Source organism: Meleagris gallopavo, chromosome 5 (genome assembly GCF_905368555.1).
Source record: "Meleagris gallopavo chromosome 5, MGAL_WU_HG_1.1, whole genome shotgun sequence".
In the NCBI taxonomy this organism is placed as follows: Eukaryota; Metazoa; Chordata; class Aves; order Galliformes; family Phasianidae; genus Meleagris; species Meleagris gallopavo.
This window is the reverse complement of record NC_139408.1, coordinates 31,773,071-31,793,139: the sequence shown is the minus strand read 5'-3', so window position 1 is coordinate 31,793,139 and position 20,069 is coordinate 31,773,071. Positions and strand designations below refer to the sequence as shown.

The 20,069-nt window shown below is 36.0% G+C and overlaps 1 protein-coding gene across 1 annotated transcript in view; it reads right to left on the bottom strand.

Annotated features, from left to right (window-relative positions):
• The window catches only part of AQR (aquarius intron-binding spliceosomal factor), a 47,626-nt gene extending 30,308 nt beyond the window's left edge, over window positions 1–17,318 (bottom strand). Inside the window, exons 1-16 of the mRNA XM_085225127.1 lie at window positions 17,070–17,318; window positions 16,559–16,615; window positions 15,481–15,521; window positions 14,583–14,618; window positions 12,775–12,895; window positions 11,845–11,985; window positions 10,936–11,004; window positions 10,344–10,444; window positions 9,559–9,635; window positions 6,757–6,821; window positions 4,733–4,849; window positions 3,724–3,837; window positions 2,871–2,974; window positions 2,267–2,369; window positions 1,182–1,302; window positions 245–386 (exon numbers count right to left, since the gene is read on the bottom strand). Of these exons, the coding sequence (XP_085081253.1) occupies window positions 245–386; window positions 1,182–1,302; window positions 2,267–2,369; window positions 2,871–2,974; window positions 3,724–3,837; window positions 4,733–4,849; window positions 6,757–6,821; window positions 9,559–9,635; window positions 10,344–10,444; window positions 10,936–11,004; window positions 11,845–11,985; window positions 12,775–12,895; window positions 14,583–14,618; window positions 15,481–15,521; window positions 16,559–16,615; window positions 17,070–17,303 (1,643 nt within the window). The 5' untranslated portion in view covers window positions 17,304–17,318. The remainder of the gene's footprint in view (window positions 1–244; window positions 387–1,181; window positions 1,303–2,266; window positions 2,370–2,870; window positions 2,975–3,723; window positions 3,838–4,732; window positions 4,850–6,756; window positions 6,822–9,558; window positions 9,636–10,343; window positions 10,445–10,935; window positions 11,005–11,844; window positions 11,986–12,774; window positions 12,896–14,582; window positions 14,619–15,480; window positions 15,522–16,558; window positions 16,616–17,069) is intronic.
• Window positions 17,319–20,069: the final 2,751 nt, after the last annotated feature.

The window sequence follows — 20,069 nt, the reverse complement described above, 5'->3', positions numbered from 1 at the left end:
CATCTAGCATTAAGTTTTTCAAGTTAAGACTACAGTTATACATACCAACTCATTCTTGCAACATCATCCCACAGAACAGAAACACCTTGTGTAAGAGGTTACTACAAAACATAGCATCTTATAACAATTTAAAATACATTACTAGGCACTCAGTACACACACAACATCAGTAATTCATTCTCAAATGCACTTTGTTTACAGTTGAAGCTGAGTTGACTGGTTCAGGTCATTTAACAAACATTACCATGGTTTCATCCTACTGACGCTATCTTCAATGTCCTGTCTGATCTCATAAGTTGACTCTAAGCGAAAGAGATTGAAGTTCCTTAGCAAGTAATCGTGAAGAGTCAGAAACTGTAGATTCAGTTTGGGAAGTGCAAGACAGCCTAAGGAAGAGCAGGAAAAGTGTTATTTGATGAATAATAAAAAAAAAGAATATTTTGATTCTACATAATTACAAATACATAAACACATTATTCTATTACTGATGGAGTCCTTATCATAGGAGATCCCAAGGATACCTCTTTTTGTATATATACTTTACTAACAAATGCACATTTCCATCCTTTCCTCTCCTAAATTTTCAAGTTTTCTCTAGATGAACCTGCACAAGATTAAAACAATTTTCATCCTTCTGACAGAAGAATTTAGCTGTCTTAAAGAACACAGAAAAGAAATATGATGCTGGAGAATACACTGAGCTTAAAAAGGGAAAGCGTAAGCTGAAATTGAAAGAACAAGAAATATTTGTAATCATCTCACAGTAATGGAAATGCTTCTCAAGAGCGCTACCAACACAGAGATAGCACAGTGTTTCAAACAATCTTTGTTTCTTGCCAAAATTCCATTTTGCATTACATTTTACATTAATAAAAATTCTGTAAAGGATTATTTAAAATTTACAGAACACCACAGAAACAGGTGTGATTAGTATATACACACACACCATGTACATCCAGGTTCACTCCTGTACTGGTTCATCAACTGCTGAGAATGGCATACCTGTTACAGACTATAAGTAAAGAATTGGTTTTGCATAAACACAAAGATTTTAGATTTTTATTTAAGTATTCACTAAAAGATGCCTTATGATTGCATGAACTCTGAAGACAGAATAAGCACAGGTTCCCTTTTTGGGCACTTACTACTCCTTTCAGCCTTTAATAAATTGCTAATCATACCTTCTCCAGAATAATATTCAGTTGGGACAATATTTTCATCCCAAATAATCTTCTCTGTGGGATAAAGAGGCATCTGATTGAGTTGCTGGATTTGAGATATTCGTCTCTCATGACGGGAAACCTAAAGGATGCATTTGAAATTTCTGTAAATCAAAACACGAAAATAAAGCTATCTTTAAAACATATGCATTAATCCAGAAGAATGCTGGTGGTCACTTGCCATGTTCTCTGTTTTAATAACCTCTTTGTTCTTTTTTCCTCCAATCAAACACAACTAAATCCACATAATGATACTGAAAGATGAGTAAGCATATATTCCAATTATCAGTCATTCAAAGAATCATCTGGTTTCTCAACTGATGAAAAATGTTTGCTTTTTTGTTTTTGTTTTATTTGTTTTGTTTTGCACTGCACACATTTTCAGTAGCTGACTGAAACACTAGTCATCCAGTAATAGCTAATCTTAATTTCCCCTTTCACAGAAAAAAATCCACCCAATACTACTATAGAGTAAACTGGAAAATATGTTTATGGTGTCAATAAGCATCATATTACTACCACCTAAATCTTATAAAATCACGCAAACAATTTTTGAAGAAGTAATCACAAAAAAATGAAAGATATAAAAAGAGTAGATGACCAAAGTAAGTGTTATACATTGAATAGTAAAAAAAAAAAAAAAAAAGACCATCTTGTGCAGTAACTGGAATTACAAATAGGCTTGAGGAACCAAACAGACATTGAACAGGTTTAGCAGACTTTTTTTTTTTTTAAGAAAAAAAACAACAAACAAAACAGGTAATTAAACAAACAACAATTTTCCCCACATAGCTCAAAACTATTGCTGAGATTCTGATTATTGACTCTCTTAATTACGCCAAATATACATATACTAGTTTCTTAGGAAACATTTTCAACATTTCAAGATTTTCAAATATTTAATTTGTATCTTTTTGAGCTCCATCTTATTGTCCAAATTATTGTTATTGTTATAATGCTGCTGTGGTTCCCAGATGGTTTACCAAGGTCCTAATCAGCTATTTTAGGATAGTGTAGGTGCTAAATTACATGAATGATGGTTTTACCAGCAGCTCTAGCAGAAACTCCTTCTCATAGCTGGTATCGTTCCCTTCTGGAAGGGAAGGCAGCAAGCAGAGGTACGATGCCACCTGGTGGAGTACATTTGAGCTGCAACAGTAAAAAATAAAAAAAAATACCATTTTTAATTAATACTTACATTGAAGTCTGTGAGAGAGATTACGGTTAGTTTTTGTTTTTAATTACAAAAGTTCAAATGTGAAGTTTCATTAAAGTACTAGAATTTAAAAATCACTGTAGCAGTAATTAACTTACAGTAATTAAAGTCTAATTTCTAAAAGCAGTTATTTTCCAGAAGTCTACCGCTTTTCATGCTCATTAGTAAAATAAAACAATTTTTCTAATGCTGGAACTCCAGTAATTCACTACTAGTTCATACCATCCTACTGTACTAATGGACCCAAACTTTCAAGTGTTCCGTATTTTCAATAGATACAAAGGCACCAAAAAAAAAAAAAAAAAAAAGAATACATATTAACTAATTTCACTGACACGAGAAATCAGAGAAAAATGGCTAGATTTTTGTTAAATTAAAACACAGTGAGAACAAAGAATATCAATTTTATGTTAAATGTAATTCTGATTACTTACCTGAGTGGTCCAAATAACTTCACCAGTGCATCACGAGTATCTACTGCAGCTACATTTGAGAGCGCAAAGTCATATAACTCCGGGAAGTGTGCAAATGCTGCTCTCTATAAAAGATCCACCCCAGAGAAATGGAATGTAAGCACGTTAACGAAACAATTTAATCACAATCTAAGCATTTATACAAACTATAGTCTTTTCGTATTTCTAGTACCCTGCAGACAACTCCAGGATAGAAATAAAAAACAGGTACAATCTCCATTTTTCTTAGCATCACCTATTTAGTATTCCTGTGTTTCTGATGTATTGTTTTTCTGACAGAGCCCATATTAGTACTTGCTCTATCATAAAAACAAAAACGTAAGAGACAGACATGTAGACTTTTAGTCAACTAAGTAAAGTTTTTAGTCAACATGGAAAAGGTTTATTTTCACCATGCTTCCTTGATTTTTTTGTTAAATCTCATGTGAAAAATCCTGACAAGTATAACTACCTTTATATGCAACAGATGAGAACCTTCATTTTTTGTCTCTTATGTACAAAGGACTACTACTATCATGCATGTACTGGTCTTGATAAAATGGTGCCACCTACTGCATAACAGAATTAAGTTCCCTTCCTAAATTAAGGAGCAGTTCACCTTAATTTCAAAAGTGGTGTTGTTTTACTAGAGTGCATTATTTTCTTGCAGCCACATCCATAAATCAAAACCTTCCAAATGGCATAAAGAGTCAAGTTACAACTATTCCTGGTAATGAAAATGAATAATGAACGGTATGCTTTGGGAAATACTCTAATGTATACACAATAGTTATAACAGCAAAACTATATCCCTTCCCTCCTGCAAGCACTTTACCTGTAAAGAAGTAATTCTGTCGTAGTGAATCGTTGTCATCTCATTCTCTGTCAAAGCATTTCCAGTTTGATCATTGATTTCAAAGCCAGTGTAGAATTTAAGCATATCTAAAAGCTGAGACGACATACATATAATTAAGTGAATTAACAATACCTCTACTGCAATCATAAACACTATTTAACACAACAAATCCATGCACAAACAGTAGTTTGTCAAAGTACTTAATGGAATGAATCAGGGAGTAACATCCAAGTTTGGCTGATGCATGAAATAGTGTTGAAATACAGCCACAGAAATCACAGCATAGCCAACAACCATCATCATTTTTTAATACATAAATACTAGAAATTAAGTATATTGCATTGACTTAGCCAGAGGGTCAGTGAAACATCAATTTATGGCTTTCTGCTATCAAAAGGGAAAAGTCTTGCTCACTCCATCCCGCTCTGATGCCCACCCTAGAATTCTTCATACTTTTCAATGACAAGATGCAGCTTAAAAGAAGAAAATTAAACCAATGAGCTTCAGGCTTTCTGTTCCATCAGCAAAGACCCTAGGAGAGACTGAAAAAACACTAGAGATGGGAGACAGTAAGCAGCAAAAAAATGCAGATAAAAAGAAGAGATCTACAGATCCTGCTGTAAACAACTGTCTATGGCTAAGTAAACTGAAGGAAATTAGTGATAAACAGCACCACTGTAGAATTGTCTGTGGTTAAAATGAAGGAGAGAATGCACATCTTCTGTTACACCTGGAATAAAACAATCCACAAATTGCACCACCTTTTAAGTTCTACTTTTCAAAAATGCACAAAAACAAGTCAGAAACATAAAAGCAGGCACATATAGATATAGACAAGAAAAGACTACTGCCTGAAAGGCTTCAATAAACATGTAGTTTGCATCCATCAGAAATATTCATAAAAATCTGTCTTAACAACCAAATGTAAAATAAAACAACTGCAATATTTAGAATTGCAGAATGAAAAAAAAAAACCTTCTTATTTCACCTGGCTGAAGAGATGACCCTCCTTCTCTCTCTTGGCAAGACTTGACAAATAACAGTGAACAACAAGATGGGAGTCATCCAACACTGTATTAAACCAGCGTCGTGTGGGAAGCAAAGCCTGTGGTAAATAATATCATATTAGTACAAACAATTATTCAAAATTAAAGAAATCTTGGTTTCTCAATTTCTCTCCATTACAAGAAGGCAGACGATGATAGATTGCTGCAGTTATTTGCTTATCTACAATCCTAACAGAGGTCCTCATAATAAGGCAGCATTTATGTGCCAAGACACTGGTTTTATGCAGGTAGGCTGCTATGAACTTCTACCAGTCTGGCAGTGAGGCATAAACTCATCATGAGTGAAATTACACCCTATTAGCAATAGAAGTAAATTAAATAAAGCAACTGTTCCACCAGTAGTGTCTACATAATCCTTGTGTGCTACACATGATAATATCAAACTGCTGCAATACTGTTCTAAATGTGCATGTTCTACACTCATTTCAATCATCTTGCTTTGTTTTTATATTAAGCTTGAGCTTCTCAGAACTGAGAACTCACTTTTTTTTCCTATCTACAGTATTCTATCTTTCATTATTCATAAGATATGCATAGTAGTTTTAATATTTTTTCAGATTTATTAGTAATTTCAAGCTTACAAAAGCTGAGACCACATTTTCAGTGAAAATTGTTCAAGCTGCTTTACAAATGAGTTTAAGCTGTTTAAACATGAGTTGTTCTCATGGAATGTACAGATGAGTTTAGAAAGTCAAAAGACATCAACGAGACATATACAACTAAGATAAAGATAATAGAAGATTTTATAGTAGAAAATGTTGTCATCTACAATCACCACCAAAAAAACCAAACTCAATCAACAAAAGAACTTTCTAAGAAACTGTTCCTTCTGACTTATCAAATCACTAAGTTTTTATTTTAGAGTACAAGCTTTAATAGAAATAGGTACCTCAGTATAGCTAAAAAAAAAAAAAAAAGAGAGACATTAAAACAATACATGCCACAGAGGCAAACAGACCTGAAGTTACAATTAAATTTCTCATATGCTTGTTTTTGTCATTTAAACAGGCTTCACAGACTTTCTGAATTCCAACCCTCCTTTAACACTTAATGACAACATTAAATGTACTGCCTTTAAGTTTGGCCAGAAACGAGGTTTAAGCTTAACCAAATATATCAATCCCTTATGAAAATTATTATGTCCATAGGACAACAACCTCTAATTTAAAGGCTTTTTCTTTTATTGCAGCTATAAGCACATGCTACTTAAGGAATTTAGTAGAGGACTGTTAACCTATATAAGTTCAAGAGTAAGTCATTTAAAATCCTCTGTACTTAACATTTCAGCAAACTGTCCTATTCCAGAATGTCTTCTTAAGCTGAAATTAAGTTCTTACTCATGTGAGAAGGTATCAATTAATATCTTATGTTTTATCCTGGTTCTGCAAAGCTTTAAACTGTCCCATTTTCTCATTATCTGCAGATAGATTTCAGAAAACCTCACTTGGCCTCCTACTACTATTCTGAACCAAACTCACATCAACAGAATTGCTCCTTATAAATAATGAATTCTAGTCAAATAAAAATACCTTGCATTTCAGAACTACACATGCCTTCTGAGATTATAATCTTCAACACAAAAGATACTTTACGTAGCCTATGGTGCTTTGAAAGGAAGCTTCCTAGATTAATCCTAATGGATTAAAGCTTTACACGTTTTCCTCAATTGCTGAAATTATTACTGTTCCTCATTAGGAGTCTTCATAGAGTAACCTAGGATCTTAGACTTCTCTAATCATTTATAAATCAGATAAATGCTCCATCGAGTCCCAGTGTAGCTGCACTGCTACAACCTCTTATTTACAGCTGGAAAACCACTATTAAGCAAGCTTATGCACAGCTGTGACATAACGACCTGTTAACTGGAATAAGTCTAAAATGATAACTTTATAATACAAAAATGTAGAAAGCACACCTGGAAACTAGCTGAAACAAATCAACTTACCTCAAGATCAATCATGAGTTCAATGAATCTTTCACAGTAATGAACTTTGTCCATAGAAATAGGACCTAGATAGGAATAAAATATTTATAATTGATCTACAGCACAATATATTTTTAAACATACTAAAATGTTGCTAGTACACCAGTATCAGCTTCTAACAAGATTAGAAAACTAACCAGCATATTCTTCTCTTTTTCCTCAAACAACCCTTTCCTTTACCGTGAACCAGAAAATAGTTGGATATAAGAAATAAACTAGACTTCTAGAAGTGAATTTATCCACTGAAAAAAGAAACAACATGCCACACAAAAACGCTCACTTTCACATGACACCAGGCCTGCTTCATTACTTAAAAACTTTTCATGTCAAGAACTAAAAAAAAATTAAATAAATAAATATTGATTACCATTTAAAACTGCAGTCAAATCAGCAAAAGGCTGTCACAAAATTCAAAGGTACTGAATGCTGCAATAAATCAATCTATCTGTTTTGCATCCTAAATGGTCAAATGGTCTAACAGTATATATAGTCAGGTAATGTGTAGTACCTTTCAAACATGTTAGGCCCACGAACATCTCTTTCCACATCTCACCCCATTCCCACAAATGTCCTTCCAGCTAAAATACTTCTGGTACGCATGTGGCACATGTGGTCAACTGACTCAAAGTCCTTACTGACTGTCCAACTGCCTGTTATATTTCCTTGGAAACACTCCAGTCTAACTGGACAAGGTCTTGAGGTCTTCTCTAACTAACTAACCATGCTTTGATCAAGGGGTTGGACTACATAACATTGAAGGGTCCCTTCCAATCTCAACTACTCTGCAACCCTGTGAAAACATTTAAATGAAGCACTCTTAAGAAAAAAATTTACATTAAAAAAAAAAAGAGAAATGAGATTGGTGTGAAGATCTTCTTCAAATGAAGATCTAAAAAGCATGAAAAAAAATATTATCTAAGAACAAGTACTTTCACCAGTACTTGAACCACTGAAATTTCACAAAATGTATCATCAAGGGCTACACTGTACAATACTGAAATCAGAATATAGTTTAAGTGGAGTGCTGAGAAGCTAAAAGAATCAAATCAGAACACAATATGAAATCCGCTTTAATGAATATCTATTTCCAAAAGCCTTCAGCATACTGTTAAAGCAAGTCTTTATAAAACCAATCTTTACACAACTGGGAAGCTGGATGAGTTAGGTATCTTTTTTGAAAAAGCATTGATACACGGAAATTCTCCTTACAGCTCACAAACTCCTAGCAAGTTTTAGCTCTTAAGAACAAAAGCAGAATTCTAGGAAGTGATGTTACCTAAATTGTGCTTGGATTATAAGCAGTTTATTTATTTGTCAAAATGCTACTATCCTTCACAGAATCACAGAATTGCAGGGGTTGGAAGGGACCTTTAGAGATCATCGAGACCAACCCCCTGCCAAAGCAGGTTCCTACACCAGGTCGCACAGGTAGGCGTCCAGGCGAGACTTGAATATCTCCAGAGAAGGAGACTCCACAACCCCCCTGGGCAGCCTGTTCCACTGCTCCGTTCTTACGCACATTCATGTGAAACTTCCTATGCTGCAGTTTATGTCCATTTCCCCTTGTCCTGTCTCCACGTACCACTGAAAAGAGATTGGTCTCACTGCTATGGCCGCCACACCTCAGATATTTATAAACCTGGATCAGGCCCCCTCTCAGTCCTCTTTTCTCAAGGCTAAATACACCCAGTTCACTTAGCCTTTCTTCATAGGGGAGATGCTCCAGGCCCTTCACCATCTTTGTGGCCCTCCGCTGGACTCTTTCCAAGAGATCCCTGTCTTTTTTGTACTGGGGAGCCCAGAACTGGACACAGTACTCCAGATGAGGCCTTACCAGGGCAGAGTAGAGGGGGAGGATCACCTCCCTCGACCTGCTGGCCACGCTCTTTTTAATGCACCCCAGAATGCCATTGGCCTTTTTGGCCACGATGGCACACTGCTGGCTCATGGTCAACCTGTAGAGCTCCTCTCCAGCAGGTCATCTCCCAGCCTGTATTGGTGCATGCAATTATTCCTCCCTAGGTGTAAGACTCTACACTTGCTTATGTTGAACCTCATCCGGTTTCTTACTGCCCAGCTCTCCAGCCTGTCCAGGTCTCGCTAAATGGAAGCACAGCCTTCAGGCGTGTCAGCCAATCCTCCCAACTTCGTATCATCAGCAAACTTGCTGAGGGTGGCCACTATCCCCTCATCAAGGTCACTGATGAAGATGTTGAAACATCTACCCTTCTGTAGAAACACTTTTCCTGTTCTCAATCAGGCAAGCATATAATTTTTTCTTGTCAATGTGACTTCTCACAAATCAAGAATAGTCAAGTTTTACAGCACTTAACTTCACTTATGTTTCTGTTCTCACCATAAATCAACATTACTGATAGAATATGATATTACTGACAGCCTCATGATATGCATTTATAACAACCCATATTGATACGCTTTGAAATGTTTTAATATTGTAAGGAAGATGTAAGTATACAATTAGGAGTATCACTATCCAAAAATATAGGTCCACACTGAACCTAAATAGAACATGTTCAAAGTAACTTTCCACTATTTCATTTTTAAAGCATATGTAAATACAAATACTAACTTTGACATGAAATATATCCATGATATAAGCCATGCAGACAGGCTTATCACCAAAACCCTGTATAGATAAGGTCTCCAACCTCAGGCTGGTAACTTAAGTAGTTACTCTTCAATACAAGAAAAGAATTTAAGACATGTTACAAGATAACAAAATAACACAAGAACCAGAGTTACCTGAGACAGGTATTGATTTTAGCACAGAAATGAATTTTTGAATGAGCTGTGAAAGAAATCTTCTCTCTCGATATGCTCTAAAATCAAATAGAGGACAAAAGAATTAATATTCCTGAAATGAAGACTAGAAATATCTTTCGCAAGTACGAAGTTAGCTGCTTTCACATATACATAATGGTAACGATTTGTTTTGAGCCATACCTAAGTTCTTTAGATGATAAATTTTTTTCCACTCAAGCAAACAATTAGCAGAATCTGGTTTTAACTTACAGAAAAAATGGATTAACATCCCATACTTCCACTGAGTAAAAGAGAAGTATACTACCACCTACACTTTACCACATTATAATACAAAAATTATTAGAATGTTTAACTTTTGTAAGATACACACAAGTTTATTTAAGCACTTTAATTCATGTAAGAGTGAAGTCCTTGCTTAAAGTCATGAAACAAAATACATGAGTAACTATACAATACAATACTCTTCTATAGCCCTTATCCACTGGTTCTAAAATTTGTAATCATAAACTCACTGATCAAATAAAATGTTAGCTTCTGTAACATTAATTTACATGAAGATTACTGGAAAACAAAATAGTTTCCAACAGAGAAAACGTGATCGATCCTTATGTGTAATCTTTATATGTAGTTGATTGGTTGTCTGGTTTTTGTTGTTGTTGTTTTAATTATGAATATTATTATTATAACAACTTCACTTAGTTGAATTACAGTGGTCAATACATCGGCCATTAGATTTAAATGGAAAAAAATCTGTTGTAACATACTGCATTCTTGCCTCCTCATCCATTTTCTCATCATTTTTCTTAATTAGATTCCAGAATTTTCTTAGTTTTGGTGTCTTTTTCAGCTCTTGCTCCAGTCGTTTCTGAAAAGGTAAGAGTCTTTCTTACAACAAGAAAAGCAAATAATGAAATTCAATAATACCAAGTAGTAATTCAGAAAAATGTCTACAGAAATCACTGACACACATCTGCACCATCCATCTATTTAAAACTTATTCCCTCAGTAGTACCACATTCACCCTTCTCAGTTGGCTTTTTGGTATTCTTTACTTTCCTATTGCATTGCTTCCCATTTCCATAGCAGGTCAATATCCCAGTCCTAGCAATCTCATGTCCTAGCCTACAAACAATACTTCAAAAAAGCAATAATCAATAAAGCTTAGATTTGTGGAGGGAAAAAAAATACAACTGCAAATGGAGTTGGAAATTTGCAACAAACGGGAAAGAGTTTTTACCAAGCACACAAGAATACAGATCCACTGTAATGCAGACCACTTCAAATACTGGACAGTCACCATACAACTCATGTTGCAGAACTTGTATTTTGCCTAGAAGATTGCATTATTATGCTTACAGGTTGTAGAGCCATCCACATCGGTAAGGAAATGAGCTGCTGCACCTGACCTCTTATCAAATCCACTTCCTGTCAGAAAGTTAGAGATATAAAAAGCACTTTTAAGGACATTTATACTTTTTGATGTGCCTGTCTTGCAAGTATAATCTTGCAAAATAATCAATGGACATTACGATCTGAATGTATGTTGTTGTATTAGATTTCACAACTTCCTAACAGGAAACTACACAGGATCACTCCCCAGTAACTCTTAGAACTGTTCACTGCTTGTGTAGACCTTGATTTTGACTAACACATCTTGCGTCTAATATATACATTGACAAGAGAGTTAACAGAGACATATTTCATATAACATGCATGTTGTTTTTCTTTTCCTCCCTACACTTGCAAATTAGAATCTACAACTGTGCCCAGCTTCTACTACAGATTAAGAATAATCTGGTCAAATGGTTCCTTAGGACTAACATATAAAAAGTGAAGACAAGTATAACCCAGAATCTCTTTTCAAAGGTTAAAATACTCTATCATCTTTCTCAATAATAAAAATTAACATATTGTTGCATGTTATGATAAAAATAGTTTTATGCAATTTTGCAACCAAACTCCAAGAGACCTGTCGTAAGAAATTTATTTAAGTGCAAAACATATTTTTTAGTAAAAATATTTTTAAGCACCATTTGAAAAGTAACAGAATATATGCCTCTAAATTCATTATTTCAAATTTTGAGTCTCTTACAACTTTGTGTGTAGAGAGAAATCAAGCAAATGTCAAAAAGAAGGGTAAACACCATCCAACATCACCATCATCTCTAAATGAAAATTTTGTCTCCTAAAGAATTGCTAAAACCAAACTGCTGCTAAGAGGGCAGAGCCACACTGTAAGTATTGTAAGAGCTACAGTTAACATACCAAACTATTGAAGCAATGATCAAGGAAAAGTAGGAGAACTGTCTGTTCATGTAGAGAGAATTCATCGTCATCCTCAACCAGTGATGCTTCCAGAATGCATTTGAAAAAGAAGGGAAAGTGCTCTGACTTCTTTTTGAATGTCTAGGAACAGAAAAGGAAGTTAATCTTGAGTCAAGGTGATACAAATTTCAAACTTCAATCACATAGCATAACTTGAGATCTCCAGATTCATTCAAATACATAAAAGAAAGAATTTTTCTTTCTGACATTTATTCTTACCAAGCAACACAAACACATAATGATATCCTCCTGATCAGGGATTTCCCAGTATGTAGGAGAACTCTTAAAGGGACTACTGCATTGTATTTGCCCTCTAACATAAGTGATACATAGGAGACAAACCTTGAAAAGTGGACCATGTAGAAACACAAAAATATTTCTAAAGTTACTACTAAAAAAAACAATACACAGAAGTAGCAATAAGAGATTCAGTTTAAAATTTCATGCAATATAGCCACAAAACCATACTCACAGGTTTCAAGGAAGATAATATAGATAAAATGTCAGACTTTCAGTAGTGCCTTCTCATATGTACAGATATAAAAATTCTCTTTTTCCTATCACTATCAGAGAAATAACTTCTCTGCATGGGTCAGGCTTTTTCAAGTGCCAAAAAAGTAAAGTACCACTAATATGAGGCAGCAGAACAAAAGACTCATGCACAGAAAAAAAATAATTAGGTGATCTTTCATCCATGTACTGCTTTCTCAGAGAATAACTCACACTATATAATATGAAATATTCTAGCTGACGTACTTTTTACTTTAAACACTGCAAGCTTTGCTACTTTCCATCAGCATAAGAGAACACACTGCAAAAACTGCAACTTCTGAACAAAAGTCAATTCTAGCTGTAAGTGTAATTGGTTACCTCCCACGCAGGGACATTCTCTCTGAACTTCTCGTTCACCATACAGCAGATTGACATTAAGTATGCCTTACTGGACACCTCTGGAGAATAATTCATCCATAGGTAATTTTCAAGGTACTGGCTTTGAAAAGACAAAGAATATGTCATTAGTTGCTGCCACCCACATAATCTGTCACTCATACGAAAAAGCAATTATTCACAGGCGAGGTTGGTTTGTCATCTTTAAAGTTACTGAGCAGTTCCAGAAGCTAACTCTCAATCAGGTCACTTCAGCAAACTTGGTAATGGCAGATTTGCGCAGCCGCTACAGGAGACAGATGATTTTTTCATCAGGATGACAAACTGATAAGTGGGGTTTAAAAATGCTGTAAGTAGCTACAGCTCAACGCATAATCAGAAAAAGAATTCATATTGATTATCCAGAAGGAAAAGAAATTCACTTAACTAAAGAATGTCATATGCAGCACTTCCTAGCATAAGATGCAAAGGACAACTACTATGTAACACTATCTGAATAATTACATAACCGTTACTTATTAAGTGAATTCAAGAAAACTGAAAAAATTACTGGACCCTGGGAAATAGCAGCTACTCAGCAACAAGCATTGCTTTTTCATTAAGATGGTACCTTTCTCATAGAAGAATCTCTTAAAACTAGTTTAGAGATAAGAAGCAATTCGAACACACAGCTGTGTCTCTCTTCTAGCACCCCCTGAAGCTATGCAGGATAGCTATCCCTGCAAGGAGAAAAATCTCTAAATCCATTATTTTCAACAGCGTATTTGCACCTTATGCCTCCAGAAATTCTTGTTTGTTTCTAATTCAGTTGCTAACTCGTTCTCATCTTAATGCCGGCTCTAACATTCTTTTTGCCCTTTCATGAGCCTGTTCAGTTTTACTCATTTATTTTCTCCAATAATTTGGGTAAGACAAGTACCAGGAACAGTGAGAAAAAAAAAAAAAAGGAAACAAAACAGCAAGGGTTTGTACATATACATAACCAGGAGCAGAAGTCTCAATAAGGGTTAGATAAGGATTTATACTTCATAGTGGCTTATTCCCCAGATGATGTGTAGCATCAGATAAAGAAAATGAGAACTTCAGACATACAATATGGGATGTATAATGCTTCCCAAGAGCTTAAATTTGCCAGGAGAAGGCAATTCCTCTACTCTCCCGCAAATCCAGAGGGAGTTCCATACTTCATTCCATCCAGGAACTCCAATAAACTTCCAATACATTTTAATAAAAATATTTTTATGCTCCCAAGTGAGGACAAATCTATGTAAGTACAAATGGAAAAATCTCATGTGTGTGAAGGCAAGAGAGCCTGAGGGACTGACAAAGGAAAGAAGAAAAAAAGAAAACATGACTTACAGGATAAATGGTAGCAGATGCAGATATATAACAAAAAGTACTTAAATCACATTACAAACTTATAATATTATGAATTTTCACAAAAATGACTGAAACAGTAACTCCATGGTATTGCTCTGTCAAACCCAAAATGACAGCTTACATTTTCTCTTGCACTTTTGCTAACAAGGAAACAGGAAACAATAAATAATAAATAAATAAAAATTTATCCTATTTTTCTAGCTAGTGCTACTACTTATATATTTCAGCCTCTTCAAGCAAAATCTATCCTAACCAAAAAACCATCTAATTCTGCCTGCTCGTAAGACTTGAGACAGAAACAGAGCAAGTAAGTATACTAACTTCAAGCAGATTAACTGCTCTGCATTTGTTTTTCCATCTTTATGAATTTCCACAGAAAAGAAATTTAAATTTTACTCCATTTAGCTTACCTGAATTCAAGAAGCATTATCTTTCTAATTGCAAACCTAAAAATGAAGAAAAGTAATCAATTAGCATAGCACAAAAAGCCTTCTGTGCACAGCTGCACAAAAAAATGGTTATTTTCCCCTCTTGTTTTGTTACATGTAGTGAGTCCATCCAGATCTTCAAGTATGGGGACACCATTTTCCTACAGTTTTGAAGACATAAATTGGTAGAAGCTGACAGCGTGTTCTGGAAAATTATGACTATATGCTAATTCAGTTTGTAACAGCGTTGCTTCTGAGTTAATGAAAACGCAAGTTTGCTCTGATTCTGCATGGCAATTCTAGATTACTTTCATAAAGCAATTATAAACAATATTGCTTTCGAAATTCAAATTTGTCCTGAAGAGCTTCCAACTTCTATTGCTACCACCCTTTTCTATACACACAGCTGTAAAAGAAGAATTCTTCTTTTTCCCTGTCTCCCTCATTCAACATTAAAAATCAATGAAATAAGATTCTTGCTTTAAATCTGGTCACAAAAACTAGGGAAAAAAGAAAATAAATAAACAAATAAATAAAAAGCAAAAAGCCAGAGGCACTACAATTAATAATAAAGAGACCTGCCTTCTATAATCATCACAACACAAATCAAACAAATCACAACACAGTGCCAGATCAAACAAGAGCTGTCCAACACTCATAAACAAGGAGTACGAGCTCATGAACTTCCTTTTTGTCACATTTGAACTTTGAAATAACATAATAATTATTATTATAATTATACTGCAATGAATTTATGTCATTCCCATCTGCTTTCAATATATGAATGTATTTTAAAGCACTCTGTGAAGCAACAGAAATAACTCCAATACACATAATGTTGAAATGGTTGTCTTTAACAGAAAGTGACCAGCGTACTTACTTTGATTTGACAATTTCTTTTGCATATACATCTTCAATAACCTATGGGTAAGAACAATTTAAAATTATACTTTATAAAATTATTGAAAATGCATTCATATATTTTATGCACTCCAAGTTACTGTGCATTAGTTACTCTCTGATTAGCTATATTTGATTAAATATATCATATCAAATACGCCTCAGCTCTGGTCAGACCAAAGGCTTCAGAGATAAAGAAGAAATTACCTAAGTCTCACTCAGAGTTTTATATAAAAGTCAAAATGATACGCAAGTCTTTTTCACCACTAATCTTTGTCTTACTGTTGAATTTAAAACAGTCCTGAAGAGCCTGTATCAACCTGGTCATCAATTGTTGCTGCGTTTTTTTTAACAGCATCAAACCAAAACCAGCCATTCTTACCCAGCTTTTCCACCAGGAACAAAAGAATCTGTTCTATCTGCTGCAATATGCACACTTTGATATCGCATCATAAAGACTTCTAATTCAACTGCTTATCTTCATCCCAGTTCTATCAATCACATACAAATCCTATCACCAACATACTATGAAGATGAAGCAGAGGCTGAAAAGGGAGATTAAGCCAAATAACAACAAGGGAAAAAAACATTAAAGGATCCTACGCTACAGGATGCCAACATAGAACTAAACATATACAGCTAAGTTTTAAGTGTTAAAAACAAAGATATCAATCACAACAGTAATAAAGCTTTCCAATCTAAACCCTCAAAAGAAACTTTTAATAAGCATTATCATTCAGTTATACTTATCCTTCACCCTTCATTAATTTCTAAGAGCATCCCTATCCCCAAGATCCTTTAACTCACAAATTCTTGGCTAAAATAAACCAACCAAACAGGATGCAAAAGAACTGCAGTGTTGTAGAACACTTTCATGACAGTGCCTCTATTTTTATACTAAAAAAAAATAATAAAAGATAACCTATAATTATAGTGTGGTAACTCATGATCTTTCAAGCAGTCTTCCACACCCTTTTATGAGATAAGCACCATCAGAGGTTACTGTGTCAGAAAAGGGTTGGTCAGCACCCCACTACTATTCCAATAAAAGTATTTACCTTTGAATCAAAAGACAGTTTTTTCTTCGCATGGGGAGCCCAATATTTATTTGCTAACTGTATGGAGAAACAAACAAACATGGTAAGCACATACACTTTTTAGTAATGACATGATAGCTCTATAACATACCCAAAGCCCACATTTCTTTACACTAGTTTCTAAGTAACTACAATTTTTGTACAATAGTGCTTTTCACTGTTACAGTTTTTACACCTACACGTTTTCGAACAGAAGTGCAATTTTCTGTATTAGTTTTAGATGCAGAGGCTGCTATATAATAAACATTTTTTGTTGTTGCTGTTCATAAGCTCCCTCTAGCAAATCCCTCAGAGCTACAACACATCTTTTCAGGGGATGCAAAGGATTACGCTCCCCTTGAGACACCTGACAAGACGCAAAGACAGCTCACCAAGACCTGCTATCTTGTGGCTGTGCGCGGCAGCCTTAAGGCCCACAGTCAGATTCCCGAGGACGGGAAGGCCCCGCCTCGGCACGGCACGGCCAGCCCACCTGGGTGACGAACTCCGCGTTAATCTGCGACACGGTGGGTGCTACGATCTTCTTCGGCGGCGTCGCGGAGGTCGCCGGCGCCGCCATGACGCCTCGAGCTCCAGGCAGTGCAGCAGCCTCAGCGGCCCGTTCTGCAGCGCGGGGCCCGCTGCGTGCCGGCACTGAAGGGAACGGAAAGGCACCGCGCCGGGAAGCGGTTCCGGGTTGCGGGGCGGGCACTAACTTGATCTCCATGGCGGCGGCGGCGGCGCCACCTGCTGTACCCTCCCCTCCCTGCAGGCAAGGCTGGAGCAAGGGGAGCCTGAACGTTAGTGTTTTGTTGTTCAGAGCGCATGCTGCGGCCCAGTGTTGCGGACCCCCGTTCTTGCTGTTACCGCACTGGCAGCACCCAGACCCAAGCGCAGCTGTAGTCTGCCTGCTAGATACCGCCAACCCATGGAGCAGAGGAAGAAGCAAAGGTAAAAGGCAAAATGTAATGCTTACAGAAGTCAGCAACTTGGCAGTTATTCAGAACAGTCAGCAGTTAGCTTATTCAATTCGGTAAACAGATTAATTAAGGAGGAAATTATCAGAATCCCTAGAGAAGTTCCAGCGCTTTGTGTCTGTGCTCATTATCCAGCACCTGCCAGTTTAAACACAGTTTAAACTTCCAGGCAGACACTTTAAACTTCCAAACAGACATTGAAGTCTGTTTGAATGTGACCTCCTTTGTTTTGATATCAAGGTGATCACCATTTCATTTCTTCAAGCAGAGGTTAAACTAAATATTCTTTTTGAAGTTGAATTAGAATGTTCAATGCGAATGGGAAAAAAGTAATGACAGTACCTTGAACAGGATCAGAGGATGGCTGTATTCAGATAAATATGCTTCCTTCGTGCCTTCACTTTGAAAGTTCCAGAAAAGCTAAGTTTTCTATGTGGAAACTAGTAAAACAAAGAAGTTACAAAAGTACTGGTAACAAGTTCTCTGAACAATAAGGGCTGAGCACCACCTTGTCTGATGACTGAAGCTTTAGAGAGACCTGCAATTAATGACAACATGTAAATGCAAAGCAATTAAAATACACTTAAATTATGATAAAAGTAAGCAAAATAAGATACGAGGGCTGCTCCAAAAGTAATGCCTCCTATTTTACCATGTTGGTCCACAATGCCAGAGGCAGATGTTCATGATATGGCAGCAGAGGTTGAACTTTCCCTCCAATACTCCATTACATTTTGTTGCTGTGTGACAGATGGTAGCAGAGGAGCAGTCTGACAAATTGGCATTTGACATGGAAATGAGTATGAAGCAAAGGTATGTCACTGAATTCCTCCATGTGAGAAAAATGGCACCTCTTGACACTCATTGACACTTACTGAATGTTTATGAAGACCAAGCAGTGGATATGAGCATAGTGAGGCAGTGAGCAATGTGTTTCGGCAGTGGTGACAACAATGTGAAAGACAAACCACATTTCAGAGGGCCATGCAGATTTTTATAAGCATGGCATGCAGGGTTTTGTTCATCAAGATTGCATATCAGTTTTGCTTTCAAGCCTCAAGAGCTGCTGAACCTTTAAAGAGGAGTTGTGAGACCAGGCATGATACCCAAAGTTTTATATATGTACACATCTATAACTCTCACTGCTGCTCACAGCTGTGTTAACACTAGTCTTTTGAATGCTATGCTCACTTTTCTCCAGAGCGGAGGCATGTCTATCACTTTCCACCCCAAACTGCTTTGTTGTTAAGGAAAAAATAATACCCTGTACCCCATTTTCCACAAAGCCTTCTATGAAGTTACCCACCTTTCTGTCCTCATTGACTTAATGCATCTAGAAAATCAAATATTCTTTCTTAAAAAAAATAAAAATGAAAAATCTGTCAGTTCATTCATGAAGAAGCCATGCATTTGAGTAGATGCTTAAAATGATGCTTTCAAAATGTTATGTATTTTTAGGCTGCATATAGTCCTGATCAATTGATAACCAGTGCTGCTTTGGTGCTTACATAGCTCTTCTTGCTTTAGACCCTTACCCTTCCATAATATTGCAGCCAAAAAAAAAATGCTTTTCTTCTTTATATTTATTTTATATATTCTTCAATGTCATAAATAAGCTGTCCATTTATTTATTTATTTATTTATTTATTATATCAATGATATTCTCCCAGATACAGTATCTATGGTTCAGGAAGTATCTAGTGATAATCAGCATGGATTCAGTCCATGTTCTACCTTGTATTTTAGATTTTTTGGGTTCTACCTACAGACACATAAATGATTAATTTATAGTGCTGAAACTTCAAAAAACTCATTAACACAGAAGGAAATGTCACTATACACTTTGCCCATAAAAGAGAAGGAGAAATATATTTATTGGCATAATATTATATAGTGATTTAAGAGTGACTTAACAAGATTTCAAGATAGCTGGGTACATTTGATTACTTACTGCATAAACAGTAGGGTTAAACAAACACACAGGGGGCCCTCCCATTGAGTCACAAGGTTCAGAGTGGACCCCCTTGCTTTCTAACCTCCTTGAACAGGGAGGTAAGGAGCCTAGGTGCATCTGGATCTAGTCCTAGACTTGGTCAACAGTTTGTGTCTAAGGGATTTTATGTACACAATCAATCAAAGATTTAATCTTAGCAAAGTTAACAAAGCATATGATCACATATGATCTTAGTGAATCTATCAAAACCTAAACCAAACTATTAGTCACTTACTAGTCTAGAGAGAATCCATGCCTGTGGATCTGTACTGGCAAGGTGTCTTGACATCAGTGTGTACGGAGCTCTGTGCAGGTGTAGCCTTGAGAGACATCCCCTCTCAAGGGGGAGTACTATTGTGCATTCAGCTGGCACATAGGCAAACTCATGGGGCTCTTGAGCTGCTCTCTCTCTATTTATGGGATGATTGACTCATAGTCATACTTTGTTTTTTTTTAAAAAAGGCACATGCTCAAGTAGCTCTCAGCTGTTGACCCAACTGTCTGTTACCAGTTCATTCAGCCT